The sequence below is a fragment of the Melopsittacus undulatus genome, chromosome 6, assembly GCF_012275295.1.
Source record: "Melopsittacus undulatus isolate bMelUnd1 chromosome 6, bMelUnd1.mat.Z, whole genome shotgun sequence".
Classification (NCBI taxonomy): Eukaryota; Metazoa; Chordata; class Aves; order Psittaciformes; family Psittaculidae; genus Melopsittacus; species Melopsittacus undulatus.
Genome location: NC_047532.1, coordinates 67382570 through 67402313, shown reverse-complemented (window position 1 = coordinate 67402313; position 19744 = coordinate 67382570). Strand labels below are relative to the sequence as shown.

Here is a 19744-nt window from a genome sequence, read left to right as displayed (position 1 = left end):
TTTATCATAAACTCTTCCCAGCCTGCAGCATTGCAATTAGAGGGGTAGGTAACAGGCAAGTAAACTGAACAGCTTCTCTTCGGAGCTCCTAAATACTGAGGTAAAACTAGGTTTGTTGAATGTTTGGTGAATGTTGGAAGAGTATTCTAATGAAATACAACTCTGTGACTGCTCCATCCACATCCTTTTTTATGTACAGCTGGTGTGAATGATAGGATACTAAACTGTTTAGTCTGACCTCAGAAGACACTTCTTCTGTTACATGAAGTACATCCTACAGCATACACTGTGTGCTGTTTTAGGAAAAAGAAATTCTTAATATTTTCTTTTCCTTACTGTGTCCAACCAGGCATCTGTGCAGGCCATGCCATAACCGTGAAAAAGCTAAGGGACTGGGCAAATACATCTGTCAGAAGTGCCACCTGATAATTGAGGAGCACCCTCTGATGTTTCGGAATGATTCCTACCATCCGGATCACTTCAACTGCACCCACTGTGGGTATGTTCTCATAGCCTAAGCTCTGACTAAAAAGGAGAGAGGCAAACAGTAAGTCAAGCAATGCAGTCCTTTCCAAGTTCTCAACTTAGATGTTTCAACAGAAATTGCATGAGGAGAAATTAAAAGGAATTTGGAAAGCCTACAGAGACTTCATTTTTATTTTGCCATTCAATGTTCTTTTATCCTCAAATTGAGTGATGCTCTTTTATACTGTAAATGGAAATATTTCCTTGATATAAACTTACCTGAAAGGCTGTGTGCAGATTGCAATAATAGTGTTGTCCAAAGGCAGCTGTGGACGGGCTATCCCAATAGTTTCCCTTCGCATTCCTGGGTAGAAAAAAAAAGGATGACTTGGTGAGCTGTGTCAGTCTTCTGGTGTAGTCCATTACAGTGCTGATACCTGTCTGACCTGAATTACTTACCATGAAGGCAATATAATTGGGCCACAGTACTGCCCTTATTGGCTGTCAGTGCTGAAGAATAAAGTAAATGGCTCAGTACTGAGCACTACTAAGGTAGTCCTTGTACCTAAGCTATCCCATTCACGTGAGTCTTTGCATGATACATCATCACACATAATTGTACCTTGTATTTCTGCCAGAGTATCTACATGAAGACGTAATATTTCATGTGTATTCTCTTGTCTGGCAAACTGAGAAAACAGTTTTAGAAAGATGAGTTGACAATAACTGTGTTTCAGTAGCTTAATTTACTGTCTACATTTGTAGCATGGGTATTTCTGTGGCTTACGGTTAACTTTAAAGCTTAGTCTTTCAAAACTTCATGTTGCACATTAAAGAGCTTCCCTTGGTGTTCTTACTTCAGTGCCATGTTTGTATTTTCAGGAAGGAGCTCACTGCTGAGGCCCGGGAGCTGAAGGGAGAACTGTACTGTCTGCCCTGCCATGACAAGATGGGAATCCCCATCTGTGGAGCCTGCCGCAGGCCCATTGAGGGACGAGTGGTCAATGCCCTGGGAAAGCAATGGCATGTTGAGGTGAGGCCTCTCTGAATCTGAAATTTCCTTCAGGAGACATTTTGGAAGAGAAGCCGCCTCTGTAGCCCCCCCTCTACCAAAACCTAGCCATGCAAACCCAATACACCAGCCTCTGCTTACTAATAAATTTACCTGTTTATTATGATGTACATGGATATATCCTCTCCAACCCCAGTTAACAGGTTTGTAACAGTATTAAGATTTGTAATTTGGCAGAGCCAGTGCAGTTCTTGCTTTTTAAGCTTTTTCAGCTCATTCTTTAGGTAACTTTCAGCTGAGTTGTCATAGCTTGTTCCAAAGTTTTTTAATGGCTTATGTTTTTAGTGATTTAAGCCTCCTAGAGCTTGAACTGGGATACTGCTGATTTGAAGTACATTCATATCAACCACGTTTCATGTTCCTGTTTCTCCTCTCTGACACAATCATAGAATCATAGAATAGTTAGGGTTGGAGAGGACCTTAAGATCATCCAGTTCCAACCCCCCTGCCATGGGCAGGGACACCTCACACTAAACCATATCACCCAAGGCTTCATCCAACCTGGTCTTGAACACTGCCAGGGATGGAGCATTCACCACCTCCCTGGGCAACCCATTCCAGTATCTCACCACCCTCACAGTAAAGAATTTCTTCCTTATACCCAATCTAAACCTCTGCTGTTTAAGTTTCAACCCATTACCCCTTGTCCTATCACTACAGTCCCTAATGAATACTCACTCCCCAGCATCCCTGTAGGCCACCTTCAGATACTGGAAGGCTGCTAAGAGATCACCACGCAGCCTTCTCTTCTCCAGGCTGAACAGCCCCAACTTTCTCAGCCTGTCTTCGTACAGGAGGTGCTCCAGTCCCATGATCATCCTCGTGGCCCTCCTCTGGACATGTTCTAACAGCACCATGTCCTTTTTATGTTGAGGGCACCAGAACTGCATACAGTACTCCAAGTGAGGTCTCATGAGAGCAGAGGGGCAGGATCACCTCCTTTGACCTGCTGGTCACGCTCCTCTTGATGCAGCCCAGGATACGGTTGGCTTTCTGGGCTGCAAGCGCACACTGAAGCTGGCTCATGTTCATTTTGTCATCGACCAACACCCCCAAGTCCTTCTCCGCAGCGCTGCTCTGAATTTCCTTTTTGCCCAACCTGTAGCTGTGCCTGGGATTGCTCCGACCCATGTGTAGGACCTTGCCCTTGTCATGGTTAAACTTCATGAGGTTGGCATCAGCCCACCTCACAAGCATGTCAAAGTCACAGGGACACAAACAAGATAATAGTCTGCAAGTCTGTTAGTAAAAAGGCAAAATGATTGCTATTCCATCAGGTCTTCTACTGATCTTTAATATGATTCTTAATTGCTATAGTAGACTAAGTATTTCCTCTTTTCTTTTGCTTCTATAAAGATTTTCTTATCTGAGTATTAAAACATAAAAGGGTAACAGTTTTAAACTGAAATGGTGTTGATTTAAATGAGATATTATAAAAAATTTCTTCATTATTAAGGTGGTGAGGTGCTGGCACAAGATGCCCAGAGAAGCTGTGGCTGCCCCATCCCTGGCAGTGTTCAAGGCCAGGTCAGACGGGGCTTGGAGCAACCTGCTCTAGTGGAAGGTGTCCCTGCCCATGCAGGGGTTGGAACTGGATGAGCTTTAAGGTCCCTTCTGTCCCAAACCAGTCTGGGATTCTGTGATCAGGTGTCTCATATTGAGCCATGATTTGTAGCCATGCAGTTTTTTCCCTGGTGATGGAACAGTTGCTTTGCCTACAACTGAATGTCTTTTTTCATTTTACAGCATTTTGTTTGTGCCAAATGTGAGAAGCCATTCTTGGGTCACCGACACTATGAGAAAAAAGGACTAGCTTATTGTGAAACCCACTATAACCAGGTAAATTCTGCCATGTATCCTGTAAGTACTTGCTCTGACTGGTAAATGCATTTTACGTATGCAAAGCTTTGCAGATTTTGCATACTCTGAATGTGTAGAGGCGATGTGGTATTAAGAAGTTAGTGAGATTTAACAGAAGAAATAGGTTTTCATGGTAGATGTGAAAAGTGATGCTGAGAACACAATAAAAATGTCATGGGAATGTTAATTTTTCTTTATGCCATTGACAGAATAAAACCACTGACCATGGTCTGTGATTAAAATCCTTGTAATTCCACTCCAAAACTATCTGTGTGGTCTTTGATAATTACTTGCTTCTACGGGCCTAAGATGAATGTACTGTCTAAAGCACAAGAAAAGTATGTTTCAAAAGACAATCAAATCCTGGTTTTTCTGTATGACTCTACTGAGCAGCTACGAGTTTGGTATTTTCTTCTGTCAGATAAATTAGTCTTATAAAAGTGTTACTCTTTTGAACATAGCTCAAGGTTTTATTTTGATGATTGTAATTGACCAACAGGAGATATTTGTCTGCAGTAAGGATCATACTCTACTGATCCTTTTTTCTCCAAATTGCCACATTTGCAGGAGTTTAAGATAACATAACAGTGGTAGAGTGTAAGGCATCAACAAAAAAGGTTTTGTAGTATTTAGTGGTATGAGATCCAAAGACACATAAACTGTTTGGCAAGTGTATGAGAAGTTATTCAGAAGACTTAAATTGGTATATCTGGGTGCTGCTGCGACTGGGAATTCTTTGCTTGTTAGGATTTAATGTTCACACCAGCTGTGTAATTTGGGGACCATGACAAGTCAGTAACATGAGTTCCTGTTCCTATTTCTTTTGCTGTGCAGCTCTTTGGAGATGTCTGCTACAACTGCAGCCATGTGATAGAGGGAGATGGTAAGATTTGTTCTCTCCTTGATTTGGGTTGCTGTCCTTGTTCCGTTTGTTAGTGCAGCTGTTGCAGTCCCACAGTTGCAAAGCATCAGTGTTTCTTTTCACATCTGGCCTCATTTGAATTTGGATACAAATCTAAATTCAAATAATTCAGCAATTTCCTCTTATTTTGTGCTTTTGCAGTGGTATCAGCTCTTAACAAGGCCTGGTGTGTGAACTGCTTCTCCTGCTCCACCTGCAACATCAAGCTTACACTGAAGTAAGTCACTGTTTACATTTTGGACCATATGAGACATTTACTTCTAAGGCAGTGTATTGGCTTGGGGGAGCCATGAGCCAGGGCCTCTGAGAAGGGCAATATACCTTTGCTATAGGGGAGTCAGTGTTTGTAATTCCACTGATTTCAGAACTCAGAAGGAGCTGGGACTCAGCATCCTCTCTAGAATATTTTCCTTTATTAATCTGTCCTATAAGAAGAGTGCGTAAGAGGAGAACTCACTGAACAGTAGAGAAAGAAGGCTCTGAACTTCCAGTAACTGCTTGTCCTGAAATACGTGCAGCCTCCATGTCTCCTTAGTCTGGATGCTCCCCTTAGTGGCGTTATTTGCAATTACGTAAATTACTTGGAAAGAAAATGTGATAGTTACTTCAAATATGTAGAATAGGAACAGAAAACAAAGCAGTCCTACATTTTTCCTTTCTCAGGTTCAAGCCCTCAGCCTACTATGCTGTGTTGACCCCACTGACCTTGTACATGAAGGAGCTCTAATTCGTCACTAAAAGGACCTTTGAAGTGATGCTTTCATACTGTGATAACAAAATTACTGCTCTAGACTGCTACATACAAGAATATAGCAAAATCTTGCTCCTTATTTAACTAGCAATACTGAAGATGCTGGTTCCCTGATAAGAAACCAATCTCTGTACCAGATGAGGAAGTGAGTTGTTTCATACATGCAGTAGAATAAAAGCAACAGCATTTACAGAAATGCATGGAGACTTGATTTAGTGAAGCATGCAGTTTGCAAACAGCATTTTAATAGCCTATTCTTTGTGTTAAAGGAATAAGTTTGTGGAGTTTGACATGAAGCCTGTATGCAAGAAGTGCTATGAAAAATTCCCTCTGGAACTGAAGAAACGCCTGAAGAAATTGTCAGAGCTGACATCCAAGAAGACACAACCGAAAGCTCTGGATTTAAACTCTGCTTAAACAGGTCTGTCGGTCTACTGACTGCACTCTTACAGTCATAAGCTGCTGTGAGCAGCAGCTGTTGATTACAGAGGCAATTACTAACAAGTGAAACCAAAGATAAGTAGTACCTTCCCCTTCTTCTGCTAATGTAGCTTTCATCTTGACTATCCCTTTTCTCAAGCAGTTATCTGTTAACACTGGCAGAAAGAGAAATATGATTTCTGCTTGAGCAGTTTACAGGCTGGTTATTAATTTTCTAATAACAAATAATTCAGCCTTGTGAATTGTACACAGTCTTTCTTCCTCAGCTGAAATGTAGCTCTCTCTCCAGTCCTCCATAGTCTAAGGAATTTGGAAGCAGCAGTTAAGTGTAGGGATGGAAGAAATGTATGATTTGCTGTTTTTCAGTTGAAGTATAAACATTTCTAACCGTGGGTTAAGATATTTAACATGTAGACAAATATTCTGAAAGCTGTCACTCTTTGCTACATGCAAAATGTACTGACCTTTCTCCAGATTCCTACTGAGCATATATGGATGCTCTGCAGTCCTTCTGGTTTGCAGGTTTACTGGGAAAGCCCAGGAACCAATAGTTATGGCATCTATGCTGCTCAGTTGTCTAACTTAGGTCCAGTATTAGGGCAGCTGAAGAAGTTTGCTTTGCTGCTTCCCTGCTCTGTTCTAAGGAGGTAATTGTCAAGGCCTTACCACCCTCTCCAAGATAGTTGGGCTCTCCTTAATGAGGAGGTTGCTACAGCAAAAGAAAGATTTTGTTAGAAACTGACACTGTAAAGTTTCTCCATTTGGTCTCTATTACTATATGAAAGCTTCTAATGGTCAACACTATCCACTGTCCTGTCCACTGGCACAGCTGACATTTCTTAAGGCAGTGTGGCTGGAGCCTTGGTTATTTGTTTGCATGATGAAATCAAATTGTTAATATGGTGCAAGTTAAGCATTCCAATTTCCCTGTCCTTCTCACTTAATTTGAAAGATGAGGGCACAATTGTTGGTCATGCTTCAGAGAGCCTAATTACATTAAGGGGTATCTGATATTTATGGCTTGTAGCAAATGTGGTCTTGTGCAGGAAAAAAAAACCCTAGGACTTACTTCTCTTAAAAAGTTCACCCAAATGAGAATTTCCTATCACCTTTCATATTAACACCTGAGTGTACTTAAAGAGAGGACCTCAGATATGAATCTGTACGTCTTAACCTATAGTTCTGCTGTGTAGTTTTGCCTATCACTGGTGAATTTTCACTGGTCCTGTCTCTGCTATAAAACTTGGGAAATTTACTGGGTTTGAACATCCTTGATATTTTTTCAGGGGTGAGCCATCAGCAGTGCTGTTCCTGAGGTCACTTGGGTGTCTGTAATCATGGGGAGCTTCTGAGACCTCTGCAGGTGTCCTCCATAGTTCCTTGTCCTGAACTAGGCTGAGCAGCCTGAATAGTTGGAGTCTCTGCCTGCTCATTTACAAGATCAACAGGATGAAAGGCACTAGAGGACTGCTGTCCCTTGCATGATTTAAATCTTGCAAAAAGCGGCTAGTTTAGTAGGGCAAATGAACATAACAGTTGGGCCTTGCCACCACCCTGCAGTCCCAAGAGAATTAGCTATAAAGAAGTTAGAACGTCCTCACTTCTTGCATGTGTGAGAAGCAACTAGATTGGGGCAATAATCTACCTTAAAATTGCCCTCACTGCCATCACACTTTGCTCAAAATAGATCTAAACTAGGTAACAGCTAAAGCATTGACAGCTGTTCACACATTTGCTGTAGCTACTACCCATGAAATAGCACTAGTGATATCACAGCAGTGGTGGGAAATCTTTGTTAACTCTGTGCAGGCAAGAATCCTGCATGTGGGACCATCTCTTAGATACTTAATGGCTTTGCTAATTCAGATTCCTTCAGCTGCTTTGCTTTTTGGTGCCATAAGCCACCATAAACTTTTAACTGGGATATACTGTATCTGCTATAACACTGATGAGGGGACAGGCCTAATCCTAACAGTAGAACTCTTTCAATCCTCTTCTGAACAATATGCGCTGTAGCTTACAGTAATAGTAGCTGCTTTTGTCACTGCTTTAGGAGACCATGTGGCTAATCACTTTTCTCTCACCAGCCTATAAATGGTCTGTAGTTAAGTGCACAAAGAGCAGCATGTCTTTTGGTGTGGTAGTATGTGGCCAGTGCAAAGAATCTAGGTGCAGTTCAGTATCCTATGCAGAGTCTTCTCAGCATGAAGCATTCAGGTCTGTTCCTATCTTTAGTCACAGGGCATATCTAACGCTAAAGCTGAGCAGATGTGTATCTTCAGCCTCCTGGGAAGGTGTGGATGAATACACAGCCAAATAGCTACTGGTAAATATGGAAAGACATGTAACTAGCAGGCAACAGGTAGTATTCTTTCAGTGGCCACTCTTGAGTTCAGCAATGGAAAATGCATGTGTGTAGAGGTGAATGGCATTACTTTTGTACTGCAAGTAGCGATAGAGTGTGTGCTCTCACTTTCTCTCATATTTGCAACTCAGACCTAATAAGCTTCAGTGTCCAAAGTATAGCTGATACTGTCTTTGATGAGCTGTTTGGTTATCTAACATTTGGATTAAGTCCTTATCTTTAGAGCATTTCCCAAATTACTGGGGGAAAAAAATCATGATGCTCCCTGACCTCTGTATTAGCGGAGGGTGATGTTCTCTTAGTATCTCTTAAATTAGCAATGTTTCACAATTATTTTTCTTATACTTCTGCTCCCCATAGCCTACAATGTGCAGAGTTACGAGAGTGAGTATTACTGACATGCCTTTTGTGGAATAGTGGAGTTGAAGGAGTAGGAAAAATACCTGTAAATAGTTTAATAAAAGTACCTTCCCCTTCTTTAAGTCCACTTTTTAAAAACTAAGTAGAATATAGTGCAGACTTAAGACTTTTCCTTAATGTGTTGCTAGGTTTGTTGGTTGTTAGTTTGTTGTTTGGTTGGTTTTGGGGTATTTTAAAAGTCAAGGTCTTGGTCAGAAACAAGCTGCATGCTTTTTTCCATTGCTGTGAATAGACGTGCTGGCCAAATTAATCCTAAGTATCATACCGCTGGAGAGTGTAGATTTATATCAAGGTTGAACTTGACTCAGAAGTCTACACTTACCAAAAGCTGTTGTCTCATTATATACATCTATAGTTTACATTCATATTTATACATACTGAATTAAAATCACTAATATTCACTGAGTACACTTGAAATGGTTTTGCTGTTAGAAACCACACTATGTGAAGCTTGTTTGTATTCAAAGGGTATGTTAATCAAAGTTTTTCTTTACAGCAAGCAAATCTACTCTGTAGAGTTTGCATCCTGGTGTTTATTTTTACAGCAGTCTGTGCAATGTAGGCAAATACTGTTCAACCTTCTGTGCAGAGAGTTTCTAGATGGTGTGTGTTTTGTATTGTGATGTGACTGACACCTTTTTAAAAGTGGTTGGATGGTGAAGGAATAGGTTGCAGGCAAACGTAATAAATGTGGTTGCACTAGTCTGTAAAGCACTGTTAAGTGCTGAGGATGGTATAGACCCAGTAAAAGAATACTTGTCTTGGTTCAGGCCTTGATGAGCAGTGTGGATTCTGCACTGTGTGGAGCTCTCATTTTGTTGCACATTGCCTGTGCTAACCAAAACATGTGATTGTGGATTCAAATATTGTAACACTGTCCCTTTTTTGTTTCTATAATAAAGTTAACTGTAATACATTTTAAATCTTCACACAAAAAAAAGCAAATGTAAAAAGTTGTGTATTGCACAGTGAAAAACAAATTACATTTAGAATGCTGAGCCAGAGAGCACTACACACCCTGAGGAATGCTGGGGATTGCCCAAATTTGATTCACTGGTGTGGTGAACTCACGTTTTGGATCTCTGCTGCTTTTCCGGGGATGTGTTGGTTGATGGGGTATTAGCTTTTAGAAGCAGTGCTGTATAAATCATGTTGTAGATGAGTATGATTCATGTGCATACAAATCGTATTGTATGGCAAGTAGATGAGATGGTTTGATTGTTTACAGGCTGTAGCGGATATTTGGTGGGTTTAGGTTACATGAATATAGAGCAAATACTCCATTTCCTTGTTAAAAAAGACATTGTGGTTGATTTTCTGCAGTGTTTATTTAAAAACCAGAAACAATACAGTTTGGCTGCAAATTTTCTTTTTGTACAGGTAAAGTATTGAATGCTTCTTACATAGGATGACAAAACAAATCATTAGTCTCAGACATTTCCATTGCCAGCAATGGTCACTACAGCAGGAATATCTAATTGCATGCAAAACGATCAACTATTCTGACAAGTATGGCACTCATTTATATGCACAAAGAGAGTGGGGCTCTTCCCTGCCACCCATGTACAAAAATCCTATGACTGTTTGAATTTCACACAGACACATCAGAGGGAACAAGAGAACCATTGTGCATACCTTGGCAAATTAGAGAGTTCTAGCAGAGCTGCTGTTCCAGCCCTGCCAGGCTGTGTCTCAAGGAACTTGGTGTAAATGCTTTAAGACATGTCCATGTTTCACTGTGGGCAAGGAAGGGTCTTGTTGAGGAAGGAATACTTGTTCTCTGATGGGGTGTCTAAGCTTAGAACCACTACAGCGTGTATGTATATCCTTTACATACTCTGAGCATGCTATGGTTCCTAAAGGGCCAAAGTTGTGTGTTTTCAAAGGTCTGAGATATGAACAAGTTTTACTACTCAAAGTGCCTGCTACAGGAAATAGAAAAGATCAGGAGAAATTAAAGCTATTAATTCTTGTCTCATGAAGGAATGTCTGCATGACTCCAAGCTGAGAACATTTTTATAGAGCATTAAAGTCTCTTTTCAGCAGATGTCTGTTAGACTGCATTCTTCAAGTCTGACTTGCGCTGAATAGCACATCTGTAACTTGAAGTAGGAGCAAAAGTAATGACCCAAAATCCAGACTTTTTTCAGAGTTTGTTTATGCTTACTAGAAACTGCATAGTAGAAAGCAGTTATTACCAAGTACATTGTAAAATGTGGAAGGAAGAAAGAAAACTAATTTAACCAAGGCAATGGTAAACCAGTGGACAGTCTGCTAATTTAGCATCACAAAGGAATGACTGTTAAGATTCTGACAGTAACTAGCTGTCATAGTCCACGGTAGCTTACAGCACATAACTTAGTGATAAAAGGATGAAAACCAGCATCTTTCCTTTCAAGGTGTCCAGTTATCCTACTATTAAAGGGCATTTCTCCACGCTTAGAATTTCCAATAGGAGGAAAAAACATTACCTTTGTTTGCAAAGACTTAAGGGGTTTGATGGCTTGACTTTGCGAGTGAAGATTTTGGGAAGGGCTTTAACCACACTTACTTCAAGCATGATGACCAAGGGTGAGTGGGATATGCAAATCTGGTTTGAAAAGGGTGCTCAGGCAATCAGGGAATGTCCGACCACGACTGACATCTCCTGAGTAATCTCAAGCTACCCATGTTCTTGTCCACCTGCATGCAAGGTTGGATCTGCAGCTTCCCATGCACCTTGTCACCTACCAATCCGACCCTCACCTGTCCATACAGACAGCTAAGAGCCAAGGCCTGCCAGCCTGTGCAGGGGAGATTTTAGGTGAGGTGCAGCTTGCACAGAACTGGCCCCACCCTTTACCCCTGAGGTTTAACTGCCAGGCCTAGCAAGCTGGGATGGTGACAGCAAAGTCCACAGGTCATAGGTTTTGTAAGAGTACCCTTCTCTTAGATGGCAGACCGTGCAAAGCTGGACAAGCTCCATCAGTCCGGGTTTGAAGAGAGGAGTTTTCCTTCTCCTACGTTCTGAGCAAGACTGCCATTTTCTGGGTCAATCTCCAGTGACCGCTACCGCGAGCCCACCAAGGCACCGGCAGCGCTGCAGTATCACTATGTCTAGGTGGGATTCTGACTTAGAGGTGTTCAGTCATAAGCCCACAGATTGGAGCCTCGCACCAGTGGCTCCTCAGCCAAGCGCACGCACCAGGGGTCTGAACCTGTGGTTCCTCTCGTACTGAGCGGGATTGCTATTGCAACAACACATCATCAGCAGGGTAAAACTAACCTGTCTCACGATGGTCTAAACCCAGCACACGTTCCTTATTAGTTGGTGAACAATCCAACGCTTGGTGAATTCTGCTTCACAATGATAGGAAGAGCCGACATTGAAAGATCAAAAAGCGACGTCACTGTGAACGCTTGGCCACCACAAGCCAGTTATCCCTGTGGTAACTTTTCTGACACCTTCTGCTTAAAACCCAAAAAGCCAGAAGGATCGTGAGGGGTTTATACATTTGGTATGGGCACATATACAGCAAGCTGGCATTTTCTTTCCAAAAGGAAGACAACTGTTAATGTGTGTCTCTCTTTAAGAACAGAGGAAATTTAGAGGCTCTCATATTAGGGTTCCTCCATCCTCCTGCCTCCTTATTACATTAAAATCCAGCTGGACTTTCTCTAAATCCATAATCTGAATAGAATTCTTATATTCATCTAAGACAGACAAGCATTACAGATACTTGAAAGCACACCCTCACTCAAGCTTCTCTTGTAGTATTTCAGTAACACAGTTCATTCAGTGTGTGATCACAAGACTGGTCATCAAGCTCATTAAACAACATTTCTTCTAGGAGATGAAATTACAGGTAGTTTGGCACAGACACGGGTCATGAGTTCTGTTTCTGCTCTCATGCCGAGAGGTTCTTTTGCTTGTTTACAGCACTTATTAGCAGGCGAATGTATGATGTTAACAGGTCATCCATTTTGTAACCCTGTCAGAAAAGAAAAAGGTCTGACATCTCTCACAATGCTCCAGAAGCAAAAATAACTATAATGTCCTCCCTGTTTTATCTTCTTCTTTGGTTCTTCCCTGTCTCTGTGTCATTCATTCTATAGATTAACATGTTATACTTAGGAATCCAAGCTTTTTTATGAGAGAAGTTAGCCCTTAAATGTTTTCCTGTTATCTTTACAAATTTACCTTTAAATATGAATACAGCGATGCTTGTCTGAGAGTGTGGGCAATCTGAAACTAATTCTTAAAGAAGTGATACTACTCAAGTGTAAAATCCTACAAGGATGGCATTACTGTCCAGATGGATCAAACCATGCATGACAAAAAGCCTCCTGCATAGTATTTTGGGTAAGTACAGTCTTTTCTTAATGTCTCGGATAGATTTGGGAAGAAGAATTTGGGAAATTACTATTTTCACATGTCCCTGTGGCTTACAGCTTTGTATTAGATGGCATTAAATGGCACTGGACCAGTTCTAAACTTCAGTTATTGACATAGCAGTGAATGCTTTTTGTACCTGCACTGGTTTTAACGTCTGTTTTGACACCAGTGTTTTGTAGCAATTCTGGATGTAAAGGAAAACATATGAGTTTCTTGTGTGTAAGTTGACAAGATCCTTCTTACCAGAGATGTCTCACATAAGATCCGGCTTCCTCGTACCAGGTTCCCTATTGTCATGTGGAAGTATGTGCTCCCACTGCTCCAATTGGAGATTTTGTTGAAGGGGTAGACTATTAAAATATCCTGTAAGGGGAAACAAACTGAGCTCTAGAACATTTCTCAAATAAAAACAGGCTGTTATGTGAGAAAACCTGTAAAGCCAGAGCATTCTTTTCTTTCTCACTTTGTAAACATAGTGGATCAAGGTAGATCTTGCATCCAGACTAGTGGTACATTGTATTTTCACCAAGTTAAGTGAGTCAGTCACTCTAATGAAACTTCACTGTATATAGATCTTTGCCTTAGCACACTGCTATTGTATTTGCAATGATCTAAATCTCACTTGGCTATTTGTTTTCCTATTAGAAGCAAATAGTGATATTCATGAACACTTTTGCCTGGGAACTTAGTTAGGACCAAACTGTTTGTGTTAGAGATGTGCTAAACTTGTCATTCAACCTGATCTTTTAGGCAACTTGGGTTTCCTGCAAAGCATTTGTCTAAGGCAGGTTCCCTAATGCACTGTACATCATCTGCCTTTGTCCATGTCCATCATGATTACACTTGTTTTTTTCAGAGATGTTCCACACTGTTTCCTTTCCAGGGTAGAAACTGCAAAGAAGTGTGATGTGAGGCAGTAACATTTCCTTCGGTTTCACACAGAGAATAAATTGAGGGACTCTTATCCTCTCCTGCCATTCAAGGAGAAGGTCATTTTTTGCTGTCCCTAAATTAGCACAGTCAATTAAATCCTTCTTTAAATAGACTCTTCAGAAGCAACTGTTACCTTTGTCTTCTGATGTATCAGTGAGACTCCTTGCTTGTTGATTGCAATCAGCACAATCTCAGGGAAATTTGGCTCTGATGTTTGCTGTAAACAAGTAACAGAGCAAGTTAAGTAGAAATCTAAGAAATGATCCATATCAAGTGCATAGTGACCTTTACCAGTGTTCAGTGCTTCTCGTTCTCTCTACCAGATAAACACTGAAAAAAAAGCTCTTCAATATTGTGTAACTATTGCTAAGGATGACTTTTTTTTGCCATATATTGATGGCTTGAGCAGCTGCTACATAAAAGCAGAATCAGATCCATTATTTCCTAAGCAATCTGATTATAGGATTAATAGTTGTTTGCAAACCAGTTAAGAACCTAGCAAGGACAAATTAAAGTTAGCAAGTGAGAAATGATTCCTGGAGGTATCCACTGCAGAATGAGAAGATCAGCACAGTTCTGTTTTGAGGGAAGAGACCCTAGAGACACAAGATTTGGCAGCATTTTGTTGTGGATAGCAGGGATAGGGCAAGTAAGTATCTACGTAACTAAAACCTCCCTACAACTACTGCATAGTTGTAGTATTAGGTATTATGACTGGGACAACAACATAGCCAGTAAATAACAGGCGTTGTTCAAAATGGATAAAAATCTCCTCACTTTCAAGTAACTGAGTTTTCCTCAATAGATTATGGGAATTCAGCTTTATACTTACACAAATGTGGAATTATAGGCAGTCCATATGCCCCACTGCCGGTCTACTATAAAAGTCATTCATTCAGGCCTTTAAACCTACCTTCACCTCAAAGAAGGCTGATCCAAATGTTGGCCACCGGTATACCATTTTCAAGAAGGCAATCTTGGCCTCATCCACAGTTTTTCCTTCATGTTTACTATATGCTGCAGTAATGCTCTGTTTAGAAAAAGGAATACAAAGATCATTCAATTGGAAACAGGTAGGTTTCCAGTGTCCAGCATTATCACTAAAGACCATCACCAAGATCAGTCTTTTATCCACAGCAACAGTCACAAGACAGTGAAAATGAAAATAGCCTTTAGACAAGGTAGAGTCAGATCCTCCCCAGTGTCCCTTACTAATGAGTTTGGTGAAGGAAGTCCAGGAGCACACGAGGATGGATTTCAGGGCAGAGGGCAATATGGGATGGAAGAAAATCAGTGTTCAACACCCACAGACATGTCTCACATTTTCTGCTGAATCACATAGGGTGAATTTTCCCTCTGTTTGAAACTGTGGCCTGTGTCTTCCTCAATGGACTAAGTGGTAAGTACCTGCTGAAACCTTCTTGCCTTCTGGTGGATAAAAGAGCTTTTTGCTGTGAGTAGCATACACATGGTACAAGGTGACTGGTGTGCTGGCCAAACTATGACAAGTTTAGCACACATCTTACTTTTCTCTTTCCCTTCAAGTTCCTCAATCTCCAGTCCCATCACTGACTTTCCTATCTCTTAACTCTTCTTTTGGGGAACTGGAAATAGATTAGTGTCTCCAGGAGAGATGCACATTTCAAACCAGTCATCCAGGGCTGCAGATACCTTTCAGAGCTTTCGTAGAGAGGATGCAAAATCTGGATTCTAAGATGAAGCAGCAACATCCAGTTGTGTCCCTCCATAGTGCTTTCAAAGACTGTCAGACTGAAACTGTAGTGTGGACTGATTTCTCTCATAAAGCTCTGTGCAAGCAGTGTAATTCATGAAAGCTCATGTTCTTACCTTCTTCCAATCATCTGGTGAGATTACTCGGAGCAGATTATCTGGCACCAGCTCCTTCAGGATTTTGGGGATGATTGCCAGCTGTGTGCGGTCATTGTTGAAGCGCACTTTATAAATCAGTCCTGCAAGCTGGACAGCTTCATCCTTGGAACACTTGTGGTAGCCTCTGAGGTACTTTGGCAGCTCCTGGAAGAGACTGGCTCTGAATCCAGACAGAATGGGATGAAGCAGACACTGGCTTACACATTCTAAAGCTGTGAGGTCAGGATGTGAGTCTTGCCAAACACAGTCCAAAGACATCGCAAGAACTTTTGACTCCTGGAGGTTTCTCCAGATGATCTTTAAAGGGTCTTTTCCAACCCAAACCATTCTATGATTCTCCATACAATTACAGAGCAAGATTAGCGCCTCCAGAGAACAACTACGTAAGGGAGCTGTGTTGCTAACATAAGCAATATAGCTAAGTTGTGAACACTGTGAGAAATGAGCCTTCTTCTGGGGCTGAGTTGTGCTCTCCAGAGGCATTCCTCTGGAGGCTCTATAATGCAAGCCTTGGTAATACTCCAGCAGATTTAGCTTTCTCAGAATGATTTCTTGGATCACATTGCCTGTTGTTATATTTATGCTTTAGGGAGCTGGTTACCTGGTGGTAATGAAAAATTGAATCAGCTTTCAGGTCCTTCCCAGGAATTACATTCAGCCACAGCTTTCTCATGAAGTACACCTTATAAGCCACAGACATAGCAGCCCCTAAGGAAACAAGATCTTGTTAGTATTCTCTATACATTTCAGAGTTGTGCAGTTTTTAAATAGCTTGTGAGTTTCTTCAGAAATGTAATTCTGATTTTAATAGCAACAAAAAAAAGTACTAACAAAAAAACATAAAAGGCCATTTTAGATGACCAAGAAAGTGATTAATTAATTAGTGATTAAGATAAGTGATTAGTTGTCAGTCCCTGGATACTGATCATGCAGTGATCAATGTAAGCTCTTCAAAGATGGAGGAAGAAACTGAAGATGCCTGCAATATGAGTGTTTGTTATTTCTTGGTGCTCATGAGAGCCTCCTGCTGATGTGCAGCACATTTGAATTCTGTTATACTGATGCAGGTACATTCCCTATGGCTGTGTTTATGGAAATGAATTGTGATTTAGTGCACCCACATCTTTATGCTGTGATTTTCAGAGCTCCTAGCAGCTGCATCAGCTGTGGGAAGAAGAGAGAACTCTTAGATACATAAATAATGCTTCAGGAGGTTGAACCTTGGTTTTAATGAAATAAGCAAAAGTCAGGACAAATGAACATGAAATTTTAGGGGAGTTTGAGTTTGATGTAGATTTCAAAATGTGTGTTATACATGAAGGTAAATTGCACAGAATTGCTGTCTTTAGCGTTATATTGTTTGATTTATTGGCAATACAACTTGTGCTTTGGTATCATCAGGTAATAATCTAGACAACAATTTTGTAACAGCCCAAGGAATGGGAGTGACACTGTGTAAAGAACATGTGTTGGCTGATAGCTGACCTGGTAGTGCATGAGCCTTGGATTGTCAAGAGGATCAGCCTATGAAACTTGTGTGTTTTGGATGCAACAGGTAAAAAACATCTTTGGTACTGATTTAAAATCTCTGGAGAGATACCCCCAAAAGATATTCTAGTGTTTCTCATAACCAGTGCTTGGCTGCATCAGGTCACTGGATCTTACTGCTGGTGCAGGCAGAAGCCATGCATGTACAAACAAAAAAGATACAATAAGGCTCTGCACACACTTCCCAAGATGGAGTAAATCCTACTAGATAAATTTGCTGCTTCCCCAGCTCAACACAGCATCTTGTGCACCTTCTTGTCATGCTGGCTGGCATTCTCCTTACCATCTTTCCCTGGTTTGTTCCTCCTGTTCCAGTCTGTCACCTGTCTTAGTGAGTCAAAGAAGTAGTCTGCTTCATTCTGACTGATCACCTGGAAGAGGCCAAGCAATAAAGGGGAGAAAGGAGGGATTAGCAGGCCGTACATAGCACTGCCTGTGCCAACATACCCAAACATCAAGCTGAGGGGGTTTTATTCCCTGTCTGAAGTGAGAGAGCATAATTATGGCAGGAAAGACAGGCAAGGGGAAATAAATAAATAAATAGGGTGACAATGTCTTAAATTATTTATATTTCAAACAAGGAATTTTTATTGTGACCTCTGTTGCTTTTTAATTTCCAACCCGCCTATTGAAGTGAAGCTGAAGATGCCTACCTTATTCTTAGCCATCTCTTTTTTGTAAAGATTGGTACATACTGGGTTCTTTTCAGGCACATAGCACATGAGAAGCATAGAATAATAGAATTTTACTTAGACCCAGCTTTTTCTTTGATCACATTTCCAGAGAAGGGATGTCTTCAGCAAGGCAGCCAACCCAAGCTTCAGCCTGGGCAACTCAAGCTGCTGAGAAACTAGAGAGCAGTTAACTGGTCTGTTTTCTCTGGTTTTAGTACTACTTTTGTATTGATTGACTAATAGAAACTCTGCATCTTCATCCAGCCCATTTGAGAGACCCAAATGAATTGTCAGGTGCTAAAAGTTTGAGCCTAGATTGCATTCTCTTAGTAAGACAGAAGCAGTAATGACCCGCTCTGTTGCTTAGCTTCATACGTGGTTGCTTAGGTGACCTGGTAAATAAGAGAAGAGGGGGCAGTCTGGCTACCCCATAATAGTCAAGAAGTGTTACCTTGTCTGCAATCTTCACAAAGAGACTGAAACCTTCCCAGGAGCTCAGCTGCAACTTGGAGGCGATGTTCTGACACAGAGTGCGGATTTTGGTGTTTGTTCCCACATCAAAAGTCTATGAGATAATAAGACTCTTGTTACACAGAGAAGAGGAAGAAACAGAAGCATGGAATGCCTTGAAACATGCTCCTGCATGAACATGTCATGGCTAGGAAAACAAGTAAGTTCTCACCTCTTCTGTTTCATTGGGGAAGCAAATCTTGTGTGAGATCTTGGTGTTATTTTGTAAGATGGCCTCAACCTCCACAGGATGCGGTGCCCACTTCCTGGAGCCACTCCTGGAAAATGCCACCATCACCACAACAAAGACCAGTGTTGGATGTGTAGGTGTTTAGTCTTTGAGGAGCTGAACAACAATATCCCATCCAAACAACAGACTCAATCCAGAATCCTAGTACTATGTGATGGGGCAGCCTACAATGGACCTTCACCCCATTGCAAATTTCACTGTATTAGCAGAAAGAAAACGGGGGTCCTGTTAGCATGTATATTAAAAGTCTGTTCTACTCTGCAGGGAGGATGCATTAATAGGTTGCACCTTCCTAGCCAGTACCATTACCCCTTCTACGTATTTAGCAGCATTTTTCATTACTGTTATTGAAATATGAGGATAGTGGCCACAAGGAGGAATACATTTTATTTAACTCTTGCAAAAAGATGTGTTCAGATACAAAATGAGTTACAGCTCAGGAGACAAGTCCCATGAAAGTTTGGAGTGCTGCTAGAAGCATTACATCTTATATAAGAGCTGGCATGTAATCACTGACTCAAGGAGTTTAAGCTGTACAACCCCAGTTCTTTGAAATTGTATCTTAGAGCAAAGCAAAGGAACTGGCTCTGAAGTCTGAGTCATGCCTTGATACAGCTAAAATGAGAATGAATCTAGCACATTACCTTCTGGGGCTGGTATTTTCCTGCCCTCAGCGGCACAGAACAGGCTGTTTGGAGGTTTTCTACACCACAGCTTACGGGCCAAGCTCCTCTCTCACACTGGGCCAGTCCCTCCAGAAGAGAGCTTAGTCTGGCATCCAGCTTGAGTTGAAAACTAGGTTTTTTTCCATTAACTGAAATAGCAGTTCCATTTGGAGAAGGAAGGCTTGACTATAACCAAATTAAACAGCACATGCTTTGGTTCTGTGCAGGCACTGTAAGGAGTGTGGACCTACCCTACTCAGCTATCTATTCCTGGATTTGCAGGGGAGAGAGGCCACAGGAGCCTGGCTGCAGCCTCAGCTATGAACTCATTGCCAAGGCAAGTTCTGCTTAACACTCATCAGGGTGTTCACTGGTTCCCTGGCCAGGAGTCTGGGGATGAAGCTGTAAAGCTGTTTATGGAGGAAAAGGTGTACCCCAGGGCTCACTTGGCTTCTACTCTATGTAAAGGTCAGGCCTTTGAGCTGCCTGTTCTCCCTTTTCCAAAGAGAGCAATATACTTACAGGGAGAATTTGGACCAGATGATTATTGCAGGTCACTTCCAACTGCAATATTCTATTCAGAGCAGGTTTAATCATAGGACA

The 19744-nt window shown here is 41.3% G+C and overlaps 2 protein-coding genes across 2 annotated transcripts in view; one reads left to right on the top strand and one right to left on the bottom strand.

The window, feature by feature from the left end:
• Window positions 1-10289, top strand: part of LIMS2 (LIM zinc finger domain containing 2) — a 33199-nt gene extending 22910 nt beyond the window's left edge. The window contains exons 5-10 of the mRNA XM_031053199.2: window positions 350-499; window positions 1348-1498; window positions 3284-3376; window positions 4232-4280; window positions 4461-4536; window positions 5340-10289. Coding sequence (XP_030909059.2) covers window positions 350-499; window positions 1348-1498; window positions 3284-3376; window positions 4232-4280; window positions 4461-4536; window positions 5340-5487 — 667 coding nt within the window. The 3' untranslated portion in view covers window positions 5488-10289. The remainder of the gene's footprint in view (window positions 1-349; window positions 500-1347; window positions 1499-3283; window positions 3377-4231; window positions 4281-4460; window positions 4537-5339) is intronic.
• A 903-nt stretch (window positions 10290-11192) lies between these two features.
• MYO7B (myosin VIIB) overlaps window positions 11193-19744 on the bottom strand; it is a 46973-nt gene continuing 38421 nt past the window's right edge. The window contains exons 41-49 of the mRNA XM_005154142.3: window positions 18399-18504; window positions 18168-18281; window positions 17326-17413; window positions 16096-16202; window positions 15453-15638; window positions 14518-14634; window positions 13738-13821; window positions 12915-13034; window positions 11193-12267 (exon numbers count right to left, since the gene is read on the bottom strand). Of these exons, the coding sequence (XP_005154199.2) occupies window positions 12184-12267; window positions 12915-13034; window positions 13738-13821; window positions 14518-14634; window positions 15453-15638; window positions 16096-16202; window positions 17326-17413; window positions 18168-18281; window positions 18399-18504 (1006 nt within the window). The 3' untranslated portion in view covers window positions 11193-12183. The remainder of the gene's footprint in view (window positions 12268-12914; window positions 13035-13737; window positions 13822-14517; window positions 14635-15452; window positions 15639-16095; window positions 16203-17325; window positions 17414-18167; window positions 18282-18398; window positions 18505-19744) is intronic.